Genomic DNA, 20,851 nt, shown 5'->3' on the forward strand with positions numbered 1-20,851 from the left:
CGAGGCTGCCCGCCGCCTCGCTTCGCCTGCCACGCGTGGGCACCAGGCGCTGTCCCCGCAGCCGGCGGGCGAGCGGCGGGCTCTCCAGCCGGGCCCCGACTTACCTTCCACGCGATCTTGTTCCCTTTCGAGTCATGCTCAAGGGCGATGGGGAAGTCTCCGCGCTCGTAAAATTTCCGGAATGCGGTGGGCTTGGTCGGTCTCTCCTTAAATGCACCTGCCGTGGGCGGGCCTTTCACCTTCAGAGAAAACAGCAGGATCGGATTTTAAACCAAACCGAGGCATATACAGGGCGAGGCCTGGTGTTCTTAAGGCCCAGGCTGCCTAAAATATGCTGGCTGGTAAAGAGCAGATTACTAACGATGAACGAAGAAAACCTCCTGACTACAAACGGACATGTTTTATAATCATTGTTAAGTGTCTCCTTTATTTCAAGCTTCTTTAGAGCGCATTCCTAGAAAATGTCACGTTAAAATATTACTTTATACGGAAGAAAAGCCTGAACATTAGTTGAAAAATTTTTTAATAAAGGCATTTACGTTCAGAGTGTTTAACTTCAAGTTTTCTAACAATTGCAACAGGGACATTGCCTAATTTTATGCAGATGTTCCCTCACTGTATCTCTAGATAAGACATTTTTTTTCTGTTCTAAATACAAATGTATCCACAACCTTATAAAAGGACATCATACTAGTTTTTAAATATTCTACACAATCCACTCCAACATTCCAAGTAATTTAAAAATCCGCACATAAAAAAAATCCAGTGAAAAATAACTGGAAACGTAATAAAGACAGTATTACTGGAAGTCACGCAGAAGGATGTGACTTGACTAAACGCCTTTCAAAACAAGCAAAACTACTCTTAGGAATCCTGCTGGAAGCCCCGGGTTTGTAGAACAACCACTGTAAATGTTATTTAATGTCTCCAGAATTTTACTCCAATTTATTATTATTAAAAATGCAGGGCAAATAAGGAGCCATAAATCAAACTAGGTTTGTGGAGAAATGCAATTAGGACCAGCCTGAAGGGTGGGGGCTGTCCCTAAACCAATTAGGAGGAGTGGATGGCGCAGCAGAATGCTTTTAATAAAATCTCATGCACTCGGGGGCCGCCGTATCGAATGCACTTGGGGGCAAGTCCAGATGCCAGAGGTCCTTACAGGCATTTAGTGAACGTGCTGTAATGGACGTAGGACTCAGGTCACAGTCTGTCATATGGTCACAGGGCTAATAATAATTAGTAGGAAGGAATTTCAGCCTCTTGAAAATTCTTTATCATATAGCTTGAAATTTTCCTTTTCAGCCGCTCTAGTGTTAGCATAACTGAAGCTGCTAAAAACAAACAACAATAAAACCCACCTCTTCCCTTCAGGTGGGGAATCTCCACGTGTCCTTCTAATGGGCCCATTTAGCCGACTCACTAAGATTGAAACAATAAAATGCACAGTCATTCATTTCCTATTGGCATCAGGTTCAACCTGAAATTTGGATCCACGAAAACGCGTTGGTTACGCCTCTGATGAGCGAGAGCTGCATCGTCTCTGAGCCTCCCAGGCTCTGGAATGCAGCCCCAGGGCCCGCAAGTGTGTGGCCATCAGTCCAGGCTTCTGAGTAGGACATACTACAATCCAGTGTCTGCCCCATTGGCCGGCTGTAATTGCTTTACTGTCTCTGAACTATCGCAATACCTATGGGCACCAAATGGCCAGGAAATTGCTTGCAAAATATTACACTAAGCGAATCTGACTGTAACGGTAGATGCGGCGGCAGCTCATACAACCAGGTAGCTATTCCAGGAAGCTTTCACAATATAACAACTTAATGACAGAACAAAGCATTATGACAGCAATGTTCTTGTTAGTAACAGCCAGAAAAGATAACAAGAGCATATATGAATATTTATGTGAATAAATATTCAATAAACATAGATTACTCTGGAGTCCTTCAAAGCCAGGCCCTGCGGGTAACAGTGAGGGCGGGGAAAACCCACGCGAGGTGGGTGACCTATTTCGGGAGGAATATCCCACCAAGACCCACAGGATGGCTGGTCAGGAGGATGCGGGGTCAGGACGATGAGTCTGAACTTCACAGGCATGAGGCGGCCAAGGCCTGGCATTAGGGGGTGGGGGATAGAAAATAATGAGATCTGCGGATCTGTGTCCATTGTTTATAAACATCATTGGTTTCAACAAAACAGACAAGGAAATCAGAGCTTAGAGACATTCAGTGACCCGGCAGGAACCAGAGAGTTGGTACAGAGTAGGGAGGAGATTCAGAGGCAGCACAGGGGCCTGGGCCCGGGACTAGAAAACACGGGGTGTCCACGAAGCCACGTTAAGACCAGGTGGTCAGACGCTGACGGCAAAATGTCACCTCCACTCCACTCCCTGCTCAAAAACACAGGGGTGGCTGAATTTATCTCCCTTCTAAGTGCCTGTGTCAACTCGACCCACGTGCTCAGGTGACCTCTACATGACCTCCCTAGGGTGGCTGTAATGAGTAGTTGCCATCTTGCTCCCACAGCACAGGTGCAAGAACATACCAGGCAACACAGCTGGAAAGGAAGCCACCGACCCGAAATGGAAAATTCTGCAAGCCCGCCTTTTTTCAAAAAGCCCGCCTTTTGCATAAACCCACCTTGCCCCCAGCTTATGAAAGCAGCCAAGCCGAGCCAGACCCTGAGCCAGACAGACACCTTCCTTTCCTCTGCGCTGCCTCCCTGGTGCTCAAGCATAAGCTTAAGAAAATCTGTCTGGAAATCTCTCTGGGTTTCCTCTCGATTACTGTCTTAGGGAACCCAAGAACCCCAATGCTGGCAACAATTTGAGCCCCAATCCCTCTGCCTCTACAGAAAACGAGCTGTCACTGGGGTTGGGAAAATCTAAACAGGAAATAGCTAAGGCACATGGCTGATTGAGCGAGGAGAGCTAGAGGCACTGATTCTATCACGGAGGCCCCACCCCCATGGGGTCATCTCATAAACCTAGAGGCCTCCCAGAGGCCCGCCTCCCAACACCATCACTTCAGCAGATGAGCTGTGTGGGAACACAGTCCCTAGCATCTTCCTTCTGTTCGGTTTGGATTACTGTGTTTAACAAATGAGGATGATGTCTCCTCATTTTAGTACAAATGCCATAGGCTTACATTCGTGAACGTATGTTTATATATTTTCCAAATTAATATCAATTTGTATGACCTTTTTATACTGAAAGATATTAACCATTTGTGGCATTTGTGGCAAATATCTCACCATCTCTGTTTTCCATTTGTATTTGTCTAGTGTTTAAAGGTTTAAATTATTTGTAGGAAAGTCTTTTGCCTCCAGCTTTATCTTCTCTAGACCATTCCTCTGTCAACCATATGATGAATATTCTAATAGACTAATTAAATCATATCTCTCATCTACTTAAAACCCATACATTATTTCCCACTGATGCTCTACACAAAGATACGTGCCAGCTGACTGGGATCTCTCTAGTCATTCCTCTGCAGGCACCCCAAGCTTAATTCATACCCAAACACCAGCTGACCTCAGACCTGCCCTGCTCGCTGGTCGCCATGATGTTGCTGTTCCATCAACCTGTACTCCTTCCTCGCCCCTCACTGCTTTCTCCTGAAGAGCACCTAATCACCTTCAAGACTCAGCACAAATCTCATCTCTTCTAAGAAGCCTTTCCTAATAACCACAACCCACCCTTCCTCACAGTCGGCTTGAAGTGCCTGCAGGACCATTAGACTTGGCCATTAAGCCACAATCTGTATGGAGATTATTGGGAGGAGAGGAGGAATCCTAGGCTATTGATGAAGTTTGTCTGTAATTGAAATTGAGGGCTAAATCTATGGAAATTGGGCCCCGCTGGCCTGGCTCAGTGGTTGAGTATCAACCTATGAACCAGGAGGTCACAGTTCAATTTCTGGTGAGGGCACATGCCCAGGTTGAGAGCTCGATCCCCAATGTGGGGCATGCAGGAGGCAGCCAATCAATGATTCTCTCATCATTGATGTTTCTATCTCTCTCTCCCTCTCCCATCCTCTCTGAAATCAATTAAAAAATATTTTTTAAAAAAAAATCTATGGAAATTGCTAAACTTTTCCAAAGGGAGAGTATGCGGTGAAAAAAAGTCTGAGAGCCCTGGCTGGTTTGGCTCAGTGGATAGAGTGTCGGCCTGCAGACTGAAGGGTCCCAGGTTCGGTTCCGGTCAAGGGCATGTACCTTGGTTGTGGGCACGTCCCCAGTGGGAGGTGTGCAGGAGGCAGCTGATCAATGTTTCTCTCTCGTCGATGTTTCTGGCTCTCTATCCCTCTACCTTCCTCTCTAGAAAAAATCAATAAAATATATATTTAAAAAAAAAGTCTGAGAACTTGGGCCATTACCTGGAGATTTGATAGCAAGTGGATTCTATGGGGGAATAGGGTTGATGGCAAGAGAATGGGGAAAGGATGGTGTCAGAGAAAGCAGCGAATGACAGGGATACTTTTAAAAACATGATACACAGAGGTCAGTTGCGAAGAGAACTGAAAGTCCTCTGAAAACTCACAAAGCTAGAGTGGCAGGACAGGGGGAAAGCCCGCCCACCCACCGTGCCCTGAGGAGTAAGTGGGACATGAAAGTGAAACCACACCTACCCTTTGGGAACCTCCTGCCCTATGGCTGGTCAAGGTCTGAGTTGCTGTCAAGGTGTGACTGCTAATGGAGGGGAAAGTCTATGGTAACTGAAAATGGGGACATAAAAGGATATCAATAGGCATAATACTTGAATTCAGGGACTATTTAATCACAGAACCAGAATGGATTTTAGAAGAGAAGACATATGTATAACTAAAAGGGCCAGGAAAAGAAACATATGTTTTTCAGTGTTAGAAACTTCTCAATGTGCATTTAAGAAGCTAAAGACACATAAACAACAGTACAGTGGGGCCTTGACTTACGAGTGTCCCGACTAATGAGTTTTTTGAGATACCCGCTGTCTCTCTGCCGATTTTTTGCATTGAGTTGACAGAGTAATTTGAGTTAACGAGCTCCTTAATGAGCTCGGTCTCAGAACGAATTAAACTCGTAAGTCAAGGCCCCACTGTATTTATTAGAAGCAGAGTTAAGAAATTGGCTCAAGAATCGGTCCTACCGATATCATCTCTGCCCTGAAAAATGTAATGGATATGTATCTCCAAGCCCCTGAGCTTGGTGCTTCTGGAGACACAGGGTCACTCAGATATCTCATCCTCAAGGTAGATGTCGCTAAGAAGAGGGAGGAATATCCCCACAATCTTCTATAGAAGTGAGAAGGTGGTTAATGGCGCAGAAAGATATGCAGAACTCTGAACGCTCGAAGATAAACCCTTGCTCCTTTTAAAACTGCTCCTTTCCATTAGAAATTGTTACTTAGCCTTTCAAAGTGCCTCTATGTTTCAGCTGAACCAGGCAGAAATACATTGCAATTTCCCATGAACCTGAATTATGTCAATATTAATCATTAGAAATAATGATCAGAGAAGTCAGTTTGTCTATTTATCACCTTTGTTATTATTAAATCAGAATTAATTTGGCTACATTTTCTGTATATTTCTTAGATCTAAATAATTATCAATTATTACCACAATTTTCATAGCTGAAAATTCACTACCAATGAGACCAAATGCGTATTTCCTTTCTCTGTAAAACCTCTCATAGCGAAACCCACATTTATATTTTGAAATTCACTTGTATAAATGGAGAAATTTTGCTAAAATCTAAGGCTTGTGCAATACTTAAAATGAAATAAATTAATCTAATGTGCTTGCAGAGACTAGTTTAAATATGAGTAGCATAAATAAAAATTAAAGCTAGTATTATGAATATTGTAACAAGTTCCATTTAAATTAGCATATGATGATTATGAAAAACACACACACAAACAACGTATAGTTTTTCAGATCGGGAGGATGAGGAAGATCAGTACATGAAGAGAGTCACCGGAGTGGAAAGACCAATGTTCCAATTTAAAAAATTAGAGCCCTTCAGTACTGGGCTTCCCTCTCCTACTTGACGGAAGTTATGCCTCGTTCCCTAGGGCCATGGTCCGCAAACTGCAGCTCGCAGGCCACCTGCGGCTCTTTGGCCCCTTGAGTGTGGCTCTTCCTAAGCCTGAGGAGTACCCTAATTAAGTTAATAACAATGTACCTACCTATATAGTTTAAGTTTAAAAAATTTGGCTCTCAAAAGAAATTTCAGTCGTTGTACTGTTGATATTTGGCTCTGTTGACTAATGAGTTGGCCGACCACTGCCCTAGGGGATCCGAGGAGGCTCATGGAGGCACAGGCAGCACAGACACATAAACGGGGGTGGGGGGTGGGAGGGAGGAGGGGGGAGGGGGAGAGCGACCCTACGACAGACACCGCTTCCTCATGTGTCAGATTAAAAAATTACCCTGGTGACCTCCGAGACCCTTCCCACACCTCCATGACGTGCATGTGTGTTCATTCATTCATCAAATACCAGGGCGCAGTATCATCAGAGAACTCACCCACTGGTGGAGCCAAGAGGGGCTCACAGGGCACGCACACGCCTTATCTCAGCCTCGATAAACTGAGGCCCAAAGGAACCGAGGAAACACACCCGTTCTGCACGTCAAGGCTCATGTTTCTCAGCTCCGTCACCTTAGCAGTGACCTGGGCTTCAAAGAGCCAGGCCTCCCTGGGGCCAGCGCCCACCGACGGGACCCAGAACGGCTTCCGCCACGCGGTGCGCCCTGAGCTCTCCAAGATCTCCAAGTCACTCACGGCCACTGAGCTTGACATTCCTAACTAAAGTGGAGCCCACGCGGATCTGAGGCTTTATTTCAGAGTTGCCCTGAAAGCAATGGTCGCTCTGCACAATTTCTCCTCGATTGTTCTGTGTGAAGTGCCAGGCGCTGGTGCGCCTTTAAATTCTCTGCTGTAGGGAAAGATTGATCGTCTTTCCTCACAAAATTAGATGCAATGATCAAATGACACAAAGGAAAGCAGGGAGGCTGAGGTTTCCTCTCAAGCTGCTCTCTCCCGGCAGGTGAGTACAGGAAGATGCCATGGTGTGAGTGCCCGGCTGGGATTCCTGCTATCAGCTTGTCGCCAGCGAGTCCTGGAGATGCCAATTGAGACTGCACCGTTTAGCCTCTGTCCTGTGGAGCTGATAAACGCCCGCGTCCAGACAGCTCGGCTAATGCGCTGTCACCCTCCACGGAGGCCCCGAGTGAGTGAGTGAGTGAGTGAGTGAGCGAGCGAGCCAGCCAGATGGGGAAGGAGAGTGTAAGGGGGAGGAGGGGGCGCGCAGGCATTCTGGCCCCTTTACACGTTCAACGTGTAAAGCCTGGCAAACCGTTTGTATCTAAACACACCCCTGCTTTGTCTTGTAGCAGAGTTATTTCTTGCTGAATAATTAGAGTGAAAATGTTATTTTTGTCTGTGGGAAGAGGCTATTACCATTCACATTTTACATATCATGAATATTTTAATAGAAAATTTTAAAATCCTTGTGTCTAATGATGCAAACTGATATTCTGCGGCAGGAGCTAGCTGTTTAATGGAAAACAATGTTTAGAACTGTCTACAATAAAAGATATTTATACTGGTTAAAAAAAAGACTTGTACTGCACCTTCAGTCTACTGGCTCCCTCTCAATTACTTTGAGAGTTCACACAGTTTACAGAGATATTAAATACCCAGGTTATACCTTTTAAATCTAGTAGACATGTAAAGGAATTAATGTGCTAAAACAGATAGGTTATCATACATACAAAGCACATGTCTGACAACTTAACTGGAAGATAACATAATAAGAAATGCTAGATTATGGTCTTATTAGTCTGATTTTTTCCACCATGGTTTCCATCATAGCTCATTCAACCATAAAGGAAAAGTTAAGAATGTATCTCAATAGTGTGTTGTCTGTCCTAGGTCAAGGTATCAATGCATCATACACTATGCAGATGTAATATGTTAATGTGTTTTTATTTACTGTATATACACACATATTCCTTGGTATCTCACAAGTGCTAAATCTCAAAAGCTAACGTGAATGCCAGTGTGAATACATCTCTCTCCTTTGTATTCTAAAATCATGCACATTCAATAAGGTTAATAAAGACAAATTATGAGCTTCATTCACTGTAATGTCAGGAGAAAAATTAACCACCAAGAGCTAGCTACGATAAGGCTCCTGTCGTGTGGGAAGAAGGGAGAGATAAAACACGCTGAGTGCTGAGAGCGAGCACTGACGGATTCAAAAGCATCGGAGGCAAAGATCAGTTCTGGGGAGGAAGGCCCATGAAAGGCAAACTTTGGTTCTTATTTGCAAAATATGGGTATAAATGGGGCTCACAGCAAAAGGCCTTTCATAGCCATTTGGCATCAGAGGAGCCGAAGAGAAAGGCCACCAAGACCAGTGCCTGATAAACAAACGATGTTTGCAACCTCCTTTCTCTCTGAAAGCAGAGAGAGCTTCCGGACCTCCCAGAATTCGACCCTCCACCGAGACCCAGGAGCCTACTGTCCATGCCAGGCCCGGAAGAGCCGACTCGCAGTGCTGAGGCTACAATGGGACCCCGCACAGCATCCGAACAAGACACCATAGAAAAAACCATCGGTGAGAGGCCATGCAGAGGTGAACACGATGACAGGGATTTTGCCAATAAGTTTAAAAGTTGGTTGAAGCCACGACTTCTTTTAAAGAAAGCAAAAAAGTAGAAACGTAAGAACAGAGACAGAGAAGGGATGATGTGAGAGGCAACGGAGCTGATTGAACTCTGAGAACAAGTAGAAATGAACCTTTCAAATTATGAAGATGAAGCTGGGAGAAGCAAAAGGAAAAAGGAACATTGAAGAATACAAAGAGGACACAGGTGAGTGAAATGAGAAAAATGGATGATGCGAAAGAACAATAAAGACCATCAAAGGAGATTTAACATATAACTGAAGTTCTCACAGAGGAAGCACAAATGAATAAGAAAAACATCACATATGGAAAATTATGCTTAAAAAACCTTTTTTGAAATGTAAGAACTACTTACCTGAGATAAAGATAGAACTCTAGGAAATGTTCTGAAGAAATGATCTCTTTGATCCAGGGGGAATATTAAGCAAAGCCAATCCCGGAAACACATATTAGTAAATGTATCAGAATGAAAAAATAAAAAGATCTTTATAAAACTCATAGGAAAGATCAAGTCCCTGGCAAGAACCAAGCTGACTTCATGCTTTTCCATTTTAACATTTGGTGGCAGGAGGCAATGGAAACATGCCTAGAAGATTCACAAGAAAGAGTAGCCACAACACATATTTCCAGGGAAACTCCCTTCACATATAAAGTCTACATAGAAATTGTTTCTGAAAATCAAGTATTCAAAGAAAATTGTTACTATAAACCCTTTAGGAAACTTGAAGACAACCTTGGGGTTCTCAGTGGAGGACTTGGCTTTAGCACGTCAGCAGGGGCTACAAAAGATACACACCACATGCAAACGATGCAATTGACACAACCAGGAGGGAGAGGAGACGGCCGGTGGGGTGAAGAAAGTTCGCTCTTTGCTTCAGCTATTACCACTGGGAGCCAAAGGCATTCATTTAGAGCATAAAACTATATTTAACTGGTAAACACAAAGAAAGATAATACTGACAAAAATCGGGCGGTGCTATAGAGGGGAAAAGAAAAAATGCCAATATTTTCATTGTTCATATTAGAGAATACCTACTATACAAAAATAGGAGATTGTAGCTGTTATATGCAGTTATAATTGCAAACATAAGCATTAAAGCAAAAGAACTATGCACGCACCCTTTCATATGCCCGTGAGCAAAGAAAACAGAACACACCTCTATGCTACCAGACGACCAAAAATACCTGCTGCTATGAAGTGTTAGAGAAGAGCGGGAGGAACAGCAAGTGGCCTTCCTGCCTGTTGGGTGAAAGGGCGAGGGCTACGCCCTCCATCTTGCCCCAAATCCTCCATGTTGGGGCAGCAGCCATGTGCTCAGCAAGCACCTTCTTCCCGGAAGCCCAAGCCTCTGCTAGCCACGCCCAGGATTTCTTTAAACTAACCAATGACAATCAAGGGACGTGCACGCCATAGATATGACCACATCCTGTGTAACAAGACCCGACTTGCACCTGGCCAATCGGCAGAGCCCACAGTCATCTCTCCTCCCCTTACTCCACCCCCCTATAAAACTCCTCTTCCCACCGGGCTAGCCCTCTCTTTGCCACTTGCCGCTGTGTCGGTAAGGAGGGTAGGGGAGCCAAACCCGGGTTTGAATAAAAGACTCTCTGCTTTTGCATCGGACTCGGCTGGCTCCCTGGTGTGGTCTCTTGGGGATCCTGAAATCTGGGCATAACATTGGGTATAAACAGATAGAGCTTCTTTGGGAACCACTCGGCCAGTCTAGTGAAGTTGCATCTGCCCTGCGACCAGGCGCGGGCGGTCCCAGGCCTCTGCCCCAGGGAACCCCTTGCGCATAACTTGACTTTCTCCGTGGGAAGGAGCGCTGGGAGGTGCTTGTGCGCATGTGCACAGCAGCACTGCGGGTCACAGCAAAAGAGAAGCAACACAAAGTCCGCAGTAAGTAAAGTGGGTAAAGGGTGACGGCGTCTCCCTGGGATGGACCGCGGTGGGAACAGGAACCCACTGCAGATCTGCCCACGGACCTGCCTGAAGAGGGGGCCCGTGTTGAAGGATGCTCAACCCTCCCGTGGTTGCCCCCCCTCAGTTCAGGGCTCAGAGAGAAACCGTATCAGGGCCCCTAGCAACGGAGTGGCGCCTGCTCCTCGTTGCTGTTTCCAGAATAGTCTATAGGATGTTGATGATCCGACCAGTATCCTGGCCTCGCCAGTTCCTTAACCCGTTCTCCGTCAGTGATCTTGATTGGCATCCTGGCCAGCCAGGGACTCCAAGGTTGCTAGAAAAGACTGCAGCCCCTGCATAATTTTAACCTCAAGCTCGCTGCTCTGAGGCCACCATTTCTTACCTTTCTAGCTCAATTCCTCTAAAGCCCTAACCTTAAAACACTTCACCAACTATGGACCTCCCTTTAACTGCCCCTGATCCCCTCTTTCCACACCTCATGGTCAATCAGTATAATAATCTCTCCTTCCTGCTCATCCTCTACCCCGCACCCCTCTCCTGGCTTGTTGTACTTGTAAACGCCAACGCTGCTGCCGAAATCAGGCTCTGCCAACACTGTGCAAGCACGTGCAGCTGGGTTTAGCAGCAGCAAAGCCACCGAGCTGACAATGGCATTACCCCACCCCCACCCTTCCCCTCTACCACTCACACAGGCGACGATTTCATGCCCTCTAGTCTCTCTCTTCCCCTCCTCATTCCCAGCCTACGGTCTCGCTTCACATCACTGACAGAGAAACAACACAGAGAACCTGTAGGCGCTCCCACCCCCGTCTATGCACCTACCAGCATGTAAAACGCCTGCCTGCCCCTCGGGAAAGCTTTCCGGGACCGCCCTGCATGCAGGTGCACGTGACCCCTGCACTCCCACATTCCTTCCGGAACAGAGGACTAGGTGGTGACATTTACTTTAAATAATCTAAATAAAGGTAAAAAGCAACAGGGCGGGGCCTGTCCGAATGCCAATGAGACACACTCAGTGCCAGTCATTAACTGACTAAACACGTTTCTTGAGCATCTGTTGCTCTAGTTCCAGGCATTTAGGGGTGAACGAGACAGGTTAGGTGCCTGCCCCCCGGAATTTACAGTACACACGGACTAGGCCACCCGTAAAGCCGCCTATCAACACATTGTTCAAGGTAACAAGACCAGAGCCGGCCCAGGAGCACGTGGCTGTGACATTTCTGAATGTGAGTAAGCTGGAAGGCAGAAGAGGGAAGAGTCAACAGGACGCTAAGGCCTTGCACCTGGGTCTGCCGGGGTCCAACCCCAGCAGGTCCAGGGGTTCCCAAAGGCGTAGACGGAGTCGGCGAAGAAGGAATGACATGGAGACAGCGTTCAGTTGATCAGCAGCCTAGCCAGGATCTCTAGCCCGGATCTCCAGAGAGGTTCTGCTTCGGATCTCCAGCGAGGTTCTGTAGCCATGTTCCCTCACTAGATTCTCCAGCCAGGTTCTGTCCAGGCTCTCCAGTCAGGTTCAGTGTCCAGGTTCCAGTCAGGTTCTCCTGCCAATCTCTGTAGTCAGGTTCAGTCCAGGATCCCTTGCCATGTTCTCCCGCTAGGCTCTGTCTCTAGGCTCCGAGGCCAGTCCCTCTCCAGGATCCTCCTGCATGCTCTCTCCAGCGAAGTTCTTCTGTCTCTAGGCTCCGTGTAGGTTCTGTCTTCTTGATTCTGTTCTAAGTTCTGAGTGTTTCTGTCTTGTTACAACTGTATTTATACCAGTTGATTCAATCCTATCAATCTCTATTCCAAAGGTTAGGGCGTTTCTTATCTCCATTCCAGGGAGAAAAGATTATGTAGTTTAAGCATGATTGTTTGTAGTTAAAGGGATTAATTACCCACCTGGCACTTAGTTGAGGGGTTTTATTCCCTCCCTAACTTCAGGGGAAAATCCCTACCTGGGGAAAACAACCTTTCTCAGAGAGGTGACTTTGGTTAAAACACAGCGCCAAGAAGGTGAGCAAACATATTAAGAACCGTATGCCATATATGCCAGGTCCCTTGAAACAGCAAGGATGGACCGGCTCCCGGCATGGGTCCTGCTCTGTGGAAACGGGAACGTCAAGATGAAGCATGGAGCCAGCAGGAGCCAGCGTGGGAACCGAAGCCAGCGTACCCACTGGACCCGTTCTCAGTCCTTATGGGGGAGGCCCCTGTGCAATGTGGCTGCTTCCTTCTAAATCCCACCCTCGCGATGAAGCACATTTTAATGTGTGTGAAGTTACAAGACCACGTGTATAAACTGGAAGCATCACGCTAATGCCACCTGACTATGGTGCGACTCTAGGGGGAAAAAACTGCTTAGAAATAGTATGCTCCTTTGCACTAACAAAATTCTACTTCCTCTTTAATATACGTTTCTCCTTTGGACATTTTCCCCAGACAATACACAGTAGTACAAGGCTGAGGTTTCATGAGCGATAAGTCTTGCTGTTTCATGAGGGCTCTCTAGTCAGATGTGCCCCATGTTTTAGAGGTGCAAAGGGATTGAAAGGGTGTCTTCAGGTCTCTCCCGGCTTCAGGTTGTCTATGACACATGCGGGATCAGCGCGGATCCAGATGCGAATGCTCTCCGGGACACTTTAACGAGCAAAAGCCTCTTCAGAAGCCATGGATGCCCTGAGCCTACTCATGGCAGCAGAATACATTCCGCGTAGGGCATCATGTTCACAGCGCATTGGCGAGAGGAGCGCGCGGCACAGTTCTTAAAGGAGAGGACAGATCATCAGTGAGCCAGGGAGACTGAGAGATGAGGAAAGATGGAGAGAATTAACTGTGATGGAATGGCTAAGCAGAGAAAAATTACAAAGGAGATGTAGGGTGCGGCTATAGGGTTAAGCCTCGGACTGACCTGTTGGCAAAGCCACAAACAAGTCCCAGCTTAGAGGGCACAGTCCTCTTAGCATAATTAGCTTGACCTTATGTCGTTCTCTAGATATTATCTGGGTAGCTAATGGGCTGAGGGAGATGCAGCAAGTGCTGCCAAAACAAGTGAAACTCACAAGAACATTGTAACTATGGTGACCACTACCTTGTTTACCTCTGGCTATAAAATAAAGGCTCAGCTTGCCTCTGGGTCTCTCTCTGTGGCCTCAGCCAGGCACAGGAAGATCCACCTAGACTAGGGGTGGGCAAACTTTTTGACTCGAGGGCCCAATGGGTTCTTAAACTGGACCGGAGGGCTGGAACCAAAGCATGGATGGAGTGTTTGTGTGAACTAATATAAATTCAAAGTAAACATCCTATCTAATAAAAGAGAAACATGGTAATTGGCGTACGACCGATACCCTTTTCATTGGCTAATCAGCGAGATATGCAAATTAACTGTCAGCCAAGATGGCAGCCGGCAGCCAGGCAGCTTGAAACTAACATGAGGCTTGGTTGCCTCAGTGACGGAGGAAACCAACGTTCCCCGCCTGCCGCTGCCTCTGAGCGGGCAGTTTAAGAAACATTGTAACAAATACGCCCAACTTCAGCCAGAAGATTGGCAACATTGTAAGCAAAGGCCAGAAACCTACTTTCAGCCGGAGGCCTAAGAGCTGGAGCCAAGCCTCAAGCTAAAGCTGGCCCAGAATTAAAAAAAAAAAAAAAAAAAAAAGGAAAAAAGGAGCGGTTGGGAGCTTCAGTCACTCCCAGCCTGAAAACAGCCCTCAGCCCCTCACCCAGGCTGGCCAGGCACCCCAGTGGGGACCCCACCCTGATCCAGGACACCCTTTAGGGCAAACCAGCCGGCCCCACCCGTGCACCAGGCCTCTATTCTATATAGTAAAAGGGTAATATGCCTCCCAGCACCGGGATCAGCGTGACAGGGGGCAGCGCCCAAACCCCCTGATCGCCCTGCGGCTCTGTGTGTGACAGGGGGCGGGGCCACAACCTCCCTATCCACCCTGCTCTGTGCCTGATAGGGGGGAGCTCCCCAACCCCCCCACAGGCCCTGCTCTGTGTGTGACGGGGTAGAGCCATAACCTCCCCATCAGCCCTGCCCTGAGTGTGAGAGTGGTGGCGCCCCAACCCCCTGATCCGCCCTGCTCTGTGGGTGATAGAGGGCAGCACCCCAACCCCCTGATGGGCCCTGCTCTGTGCGTGACAGGGTACAGAGCCCCAACCCCCCTGATGGGCCCTGCTCTGTGCGTGACAGGGTACAGAGCCCCAACCCCCCTGATGGGCCCTGCTCTGTGTGTGACAGGGGGTTGCTCCACAACCTCCCCATCGACCCTGCCTTGAGTGTGACAGGGGGCGGCGCCCCAACTCCCCAATTGGCCCTGCTCTGAGCCCGACCAGGGGCTGCACCTAGGGATTGGGCCTGCCCTCTGCCACCCGGGAGCAGGCCTAAGCCAGCAGGTCGTTATCTCCCGAGGGGTCCTAGACTGCGAGAGGGCACAGGCTGGGCTGAGGGACCCCCCCTCCCCCCCCGAGTGCACAAATTTTTGTGCACCGGGCCTCTAGTCATTACATAAAAGGGTACGGTCTTTTTTTTTTTTTTTTTTTTAGTTTTATTCATTTCAAACGGGCTGGATCTGGCCCGCGGGCCGTAGTTTGCCCACAGCTGACCTAGACCCAGCTTATTCTCTCTGTCTGTCATTTCTTCATCCTTTTGCTGCCCTCACTCAGGCTTGCTGAACCCTTGGCTGAGAAAAATTACAAAGGAGACAATTACTTGACTTGTTACAAAACATAGAACACTCCACTAGGGTATTTATGCTTGAACTAGAGAAGGGGAACCTACATGAGCACCTGTGAAGGCTGGGAGCATGCATGTCTGTGTTATTTAATTGTAAAGATCAATATATAGATACACAGATATATAGATATATAGGTCAGTGATGGCGAACCTTTTGAGCTCCATGTGTCAGCATTTTGAAAAACCCTAACTTAACTCTGGTGCCGTGTCACATATAGAAATGTTTTGATGTTTGCAACCATAGTAAAACAAAGACTTATATTTTTGATATTTATTTTATATATTTAAATGCCATTTAACAAAGAAAAATCAACCAAAAAAATGAGTTCGCGTGTCACCTCTGATACGTGTGTCATAGGTTCGCCATCACTGATATAGGTATATAGATATATTTTCACCCCAGTCCCTGTTGTAGCATCATTGCCAATTTAGAAATATTTAGCTCATGCCAGCATTAACCAAAGGAAACAAGTATTTTTTACAACCACGTTAGATCTAAAAACAGTTAAATATCATTGAGATTATACTTGACTATGTAAAGAAATAATATAAAAGCAGAATCACTTTATGCAGATAAGACAGAATTGCTTACTATTTTAGATCCAGCTTTAATATCAGTAATTGACATTGGAGAATGGTAGGCCACCCACACTATAGGCTGATTTTTCTGTGCAGAGAGAAATATGGGTTTGGAGGACATGGCTCAACTCATCCTGAATTGTAATCGAGCTCTTTCTGCAATACTTTTAAGAGTGGTCTACATCAGTGGTTGGCAAACTGCGGCTCGCGGGCCACATGCGGCTTTTTGGCCCCTTGAGTGTGGCTCTTCCACAAAATACCACGTGTGGGCGCGCACATACAGTGTGATTGAAACTTCGTGGCCCATGCGCAGAAGTCGGTATTTTGTGGAAGAGTCACACTCAAGGGGCCAAAGAGCCGCATGTGGCTCGTGAGCCGCAGTTTGCCGAGTCGCAGTTTGCCGACCACTGGTCTACAGGAATCTGCACTCTACCTGGCCAATCATTTTGGCACAGGTATCTCACCCTGGTTATATAAGGAAACATAGTTATTCACAGGAAATTTTCCATTGAGGAAGTCCAAGAGACTTAGGAGAACAGTTCAAATTACTCTCTGATGTCATAGTGAAGGATAAAGTAGTTCATGTACATTTATGTAGGGGATTCATATGATTTGACATGAACCTACTGAATGTTCAAATAGCTAAGTAATATGATGTAAGAAACCTCATCCTACCAGGAAAGGAAAAAAGGAGGGTTGAGACCTGCTGCACTAGGTTGTACCCAGGTGTTTCGGATTGAACTCTCAGCCCAAAGTTACTTAAATAATATGGCCCCTTTCTCATCACAGTTCCCCTAAAAATATATGGTCCCCATTTAAAAAGAAAACAAAAACAAACTCATCGTATAACTTCATCAAGAATAATTTGAGACAGAAGACATTCCTTTTATCTCTATAAAGAAAAAAAATGCTCCTTAGTATAACTTATACCTTGAAAATCAACATGATTATGGATTTTTATGGTAATCTTTGTCTTTTTTCCCAAAGATGAGTTGTTAGTTTCCTATAAATAATAGGTATGCTCAAATATTTGATGTGCCAATACAGTTATGCTATAAAATGAAGTAAAAGACATTTATATAGTGTGTCCCCAAAACATGGATGTATACACACTTTAACAGCTGATAACTCACTTAATTTTCACTCTTTTTCAGTGAAATAATGGGTGAAACCAGACTAAGCTTTGAACAAAGAAAATCTACCCATTAGACTTTCATATGAGGGTACAGAAAAGATAAAGTCTACAGTACAAAGCCAGCAACAGATGACGAATGGAGGGCACACAAGTAACAAATGAAATCATTCTTCATGTTTGGGATTCCATTACTTCACATTATCAGCAGTGCCTGAACCAGAACGGTCATCAGTTTAAAAATAGGCCTTAACAAAAAATTATTCATTTCTGTCGATTTTTTACAATTTTGAAAATGAACTGTATGTTAATAAACCCTGACTTTATAATCAAAGTGTGCATACAATTTTGGGGAACACCCTATATATTTCATCAAGACTGTTACCTCATGTTTTAGGAACTAACAATTGTTTGACAGAAATATTATAAAAGTGATTATAGCAAAGCTCAGTCAAGGTTCAATTATTCTAAAAACTGCTCCAAGCTTTTTTCTTTAACAAGCAAAAGTTTATTTAGAAAGTCTCAGAGGGAGAAGTGAGCCAGCTGGGCTGTGTGGGCTCAGGAAACAAGCTACAGAGGCAACAGAGGGGCCTTGGAGCTTAGGAGAGAGAGCAAGGCTGGTCACGCCTGGGAGACGAAAAGGGGGAGAGACTCAGATGCTCAGAGAAAGCTGCCTGGGAAGGAAGGGGGTTGGGGAAGGCGAAGGCTTGCTCAAGAGAGGAACAGCTCGCTGGTCCCTTGTCCTAAGGCTTTTTAATGGTGGGGACTTCAGGGGGGGTCTCAGGAAGCATCTCCATAGAAGAGTCATCAGCTTCCCTGGTGTGTCCACTGATAGGTCTGCACTAGGGTCATCAGTCATCATGGTCCTGAGGTCAGCCATGGTGCTGTCCACCTGGTTTGGCTGCTTTTCTAGGCCTGGAACTGAAAGACACCTGAGGCCTAGATGTTATCTCTAGTTTGACCTGTGGTCAATAGACCTGAGGCTTTGCTCCTAAGGTTATTTGATGCTGATCAGAACCTCATCGTCTTGAGGGCTTAATGCTTAGGGGGGTGGTCGTTCAAGGGCTTGTACAGGAGTCCTATGATCCTCCTCTAAGGAGGTCTACCGCATGACTATGACATGTAGGGGAGAAAAGGTCAGGGGAGGGTCTGAGCTGCATGCGCAGCAATAGGAAAGGTCAGGGGCCATGCAAAGAGAGGAAAGGTCATCCCGGGAATGAGGTCCCACTCTACAAGGTCTGTTGCTAGGTACCCGGGGCTTGCTGAGCTGGTGACATTCCGTACCTTGCCTATTGTTCCTCCCCTGTTCGTGCCTGTCTCACGGCCTACAATGCACCCCATCAAGGACTCTTGGCTCTGAATACCTTAAGGGAAAAGGGCAATGGCCTCTCCTATAGTTGCTTCCTGCTGAAGAGGGACGACGCTTCAAGATTTTAAGAGTCACGGTTACCTCCCTCTGATACAATGGTCAAAAAAGGGAAAAAATACCTTCTCTATTCTTTTAGATTCCTCACAAATAATTGATATCTTTAGCTTACAAACAAAAATAAAAGATAAAATATTTATTTCAATCAATCTTTTAAAATTACTGTCTCAAGATTTTAAAAGCCTAGAGTACTTGTTCAACACTGACATTGAACTAGCTTCAGTAAGTTTCAAAAACAAAAAAAAATCCAAGGAAAAGCATTCCGTGCCTCCCAACTCCATAATATTAATGCTTTACATTTTCTTTCTAAATCATGTGTTGTTGGTTTTAAAAAATATTTTACACACCTAATAACCCAGACAAGCGCATGCTGATTATTTATAATCATAGATAAATATTTAATATCAGCTTCAGACAAAGCTTTGCCTAGGAAATGATACATATCTCTCTACATATAACTATATATAGATATATAGATATTAGACTACAAATACATGTTAGACCTCCTGGTAATTTCTTACAAGCGTTTAGAGAAATTAGAACCTTTAAAAAAAACACCTCAGTACATCCCATCAATCAAACAAAGGGAATTAATCTAAGAAATTTGCTGACACACGGAAACATAAAGTGCTCGTTATGAAGGACTGCCAGTATCTTGCAGCTTCTCCGCCAGGTAATAAAACGGTAAGGACAGAGCACATCAGCAGCCCTCATAAAACTGGTAGATCTTCTTGGTCTGACGGGGCACAAAATAAAACACAGGTGAGCTACCCATAAATGAATGACCTAAAATCAGTCATTTCCCCATCACCATGCAGAAGCTATGGGCAGATCATATATTCTCCCCTAGTGTAAACTATGGCTCATGGCAGAAATGTCAGTATTTCTGCTCGCAAAACTGCTACTCTAGTGTGTCATTTGAAGTGGTTTTGGAAATGATGACCAATACATAGTTCATATGCACCGTATTCGACGTAAGAGAACTCTGCACTAACAATGCATTTGTGTTTTTTTTAATGAAATCTAAGTTAAACCTAAGAGATACAATGCAATTGAAAAAAATTATGTACTCTTTTCAAACGGGATTTGTGAACAATTCACAAGGACAACCTTCACACATTAAAGAGAAAGAGAAATTTAACAGCAAAATTAAAAATTATATTAGTGCAAAAAACACCTGCTACTATAACAATCAAAACTCCCAATCAACGTTATGGTGTGAAATCCATTAACACTTTGGTTTTATTTTCTGATCAATATCTGAAGCAACATCTGAAGCAGCGCTGGGCACCGGCCCCTACACCACAGCCCTGTCCTCTCCCGGGTCTGGGAGTCTCCTTCACGTCAGCGGACAGGAAAGAGAAGGGCTGGTTCCCCAGGCGAGCTTTTACTCACTACATGGCGAACAGCATACAGTATTGTCCGTGCACACTCCATTGGCTAAAATTCAGTAAAAAGTCACGTCTCACTGCAAGTCTCGGCTGGAAAATAGAGCCTAGCTGTGCTCCCAGGAACATGGAAGGCAGTTTCTAGAGGGCTGTAGCCTTTGCTCACGTCCTCCCGTTTCATTGCCACCTCTCCACTGTACTTTTCGTTTTACCTGTAGATTACAGTTTCCACAGACAACCCCACGCACGCATCGCATCAAGCTCAAAGCCGAGGGTCTCTGCGCGATGTGCCCGGCATGAACGCGTGTGACATGCCCCTCCGTAACCCGACAGGCCATGGGGGAGCAGGCCGAGGTGACCACAGTGAACACATCCATTAGGAAGGCGTTGTGAGCCCCTCGGTCCTGATGGGGAGAGGAGTCCCTTGACCGAGACGTAACCCTGCTCTCTGGATGGAAGTCCACCCTACACTGCCGTCCAGGGCGCTGGCTGCTCCCCAGGGAGCTTCCTACTGTGCTGTCTGACATGAGATCATGGTGTCAACCACCATTTTCCTCATTTGCTTTTTGCTTTGCGAGTTCAAAGATCCAGAGACTTGTGTAAAGAATGAGCAGGCAGAGGCACCCTTAGCCTTAGCGCCTGTCTCTCTGGCAACATCACAACCCCCAACACTGCGGACTCTGTGTCTTTCCAGGCGGCCGTCTGTGCCGGCAACCACGGCCAAAGGTCTGTCCTGGCGCCTCTTCTGGTTCCTTTCCTTGCTTCCTTGCCCTCACTGACACACGTGCTCTCTGTGTGCACGTGCACACATGTGTGAGCATCCATGTGGCTACCCTGAAGCTATCGAACAAGCCAGTTGGGAAAGCCATCTCTGTGATCATATGATCCAAGCTGCATCCATTTGCTCCATCTTTTTGTTCAACAGTCTGCTTAACTGGGCTTTTGCAGCTAAGAACTTTCTCGAACATAGGTATTACTATTTTGGGTCAAGAAGCAGTTGCCATTTCCAAACCTGGA

At 46.0% G+C, this 20,851-nt stretch overlaps 1 protein-coding gene across 1 annotated transcript in view; it reads right to left on the minus strand.

Annotated features, from left to right (window-relative positions):
- Positions 1-20,851, minus strand: part of PACRG (parkin coregulated) — a 301,250-nt gene that overhangs the window by 250,273 nt on the left and 30,126 nt on the right. Inside the window, exon 2 of the mRNA XM_059699885.1 lies at positions 105-239. Coding sequence (XP_059555868.1) covers positions 105-239 — 135 coding nt within the window. The remainder of the gene's footprint in view (positions 1-104; positions 240-20,851) is intronic.

Source organism: Myotis daubentonii, chromosome 6, assembly GCF_963259705.1.
Source record: "Myotis daubentonii chromosome 6, mMyoDau2.1, whole genome shotgun sequence".
Classification (NCBI taxonomy): Eukaryota; Metazoa; Chordata; class Mammalia; order Chiroptera; family Vespertilionidae; genus Myotis; species Myotis daubentonii.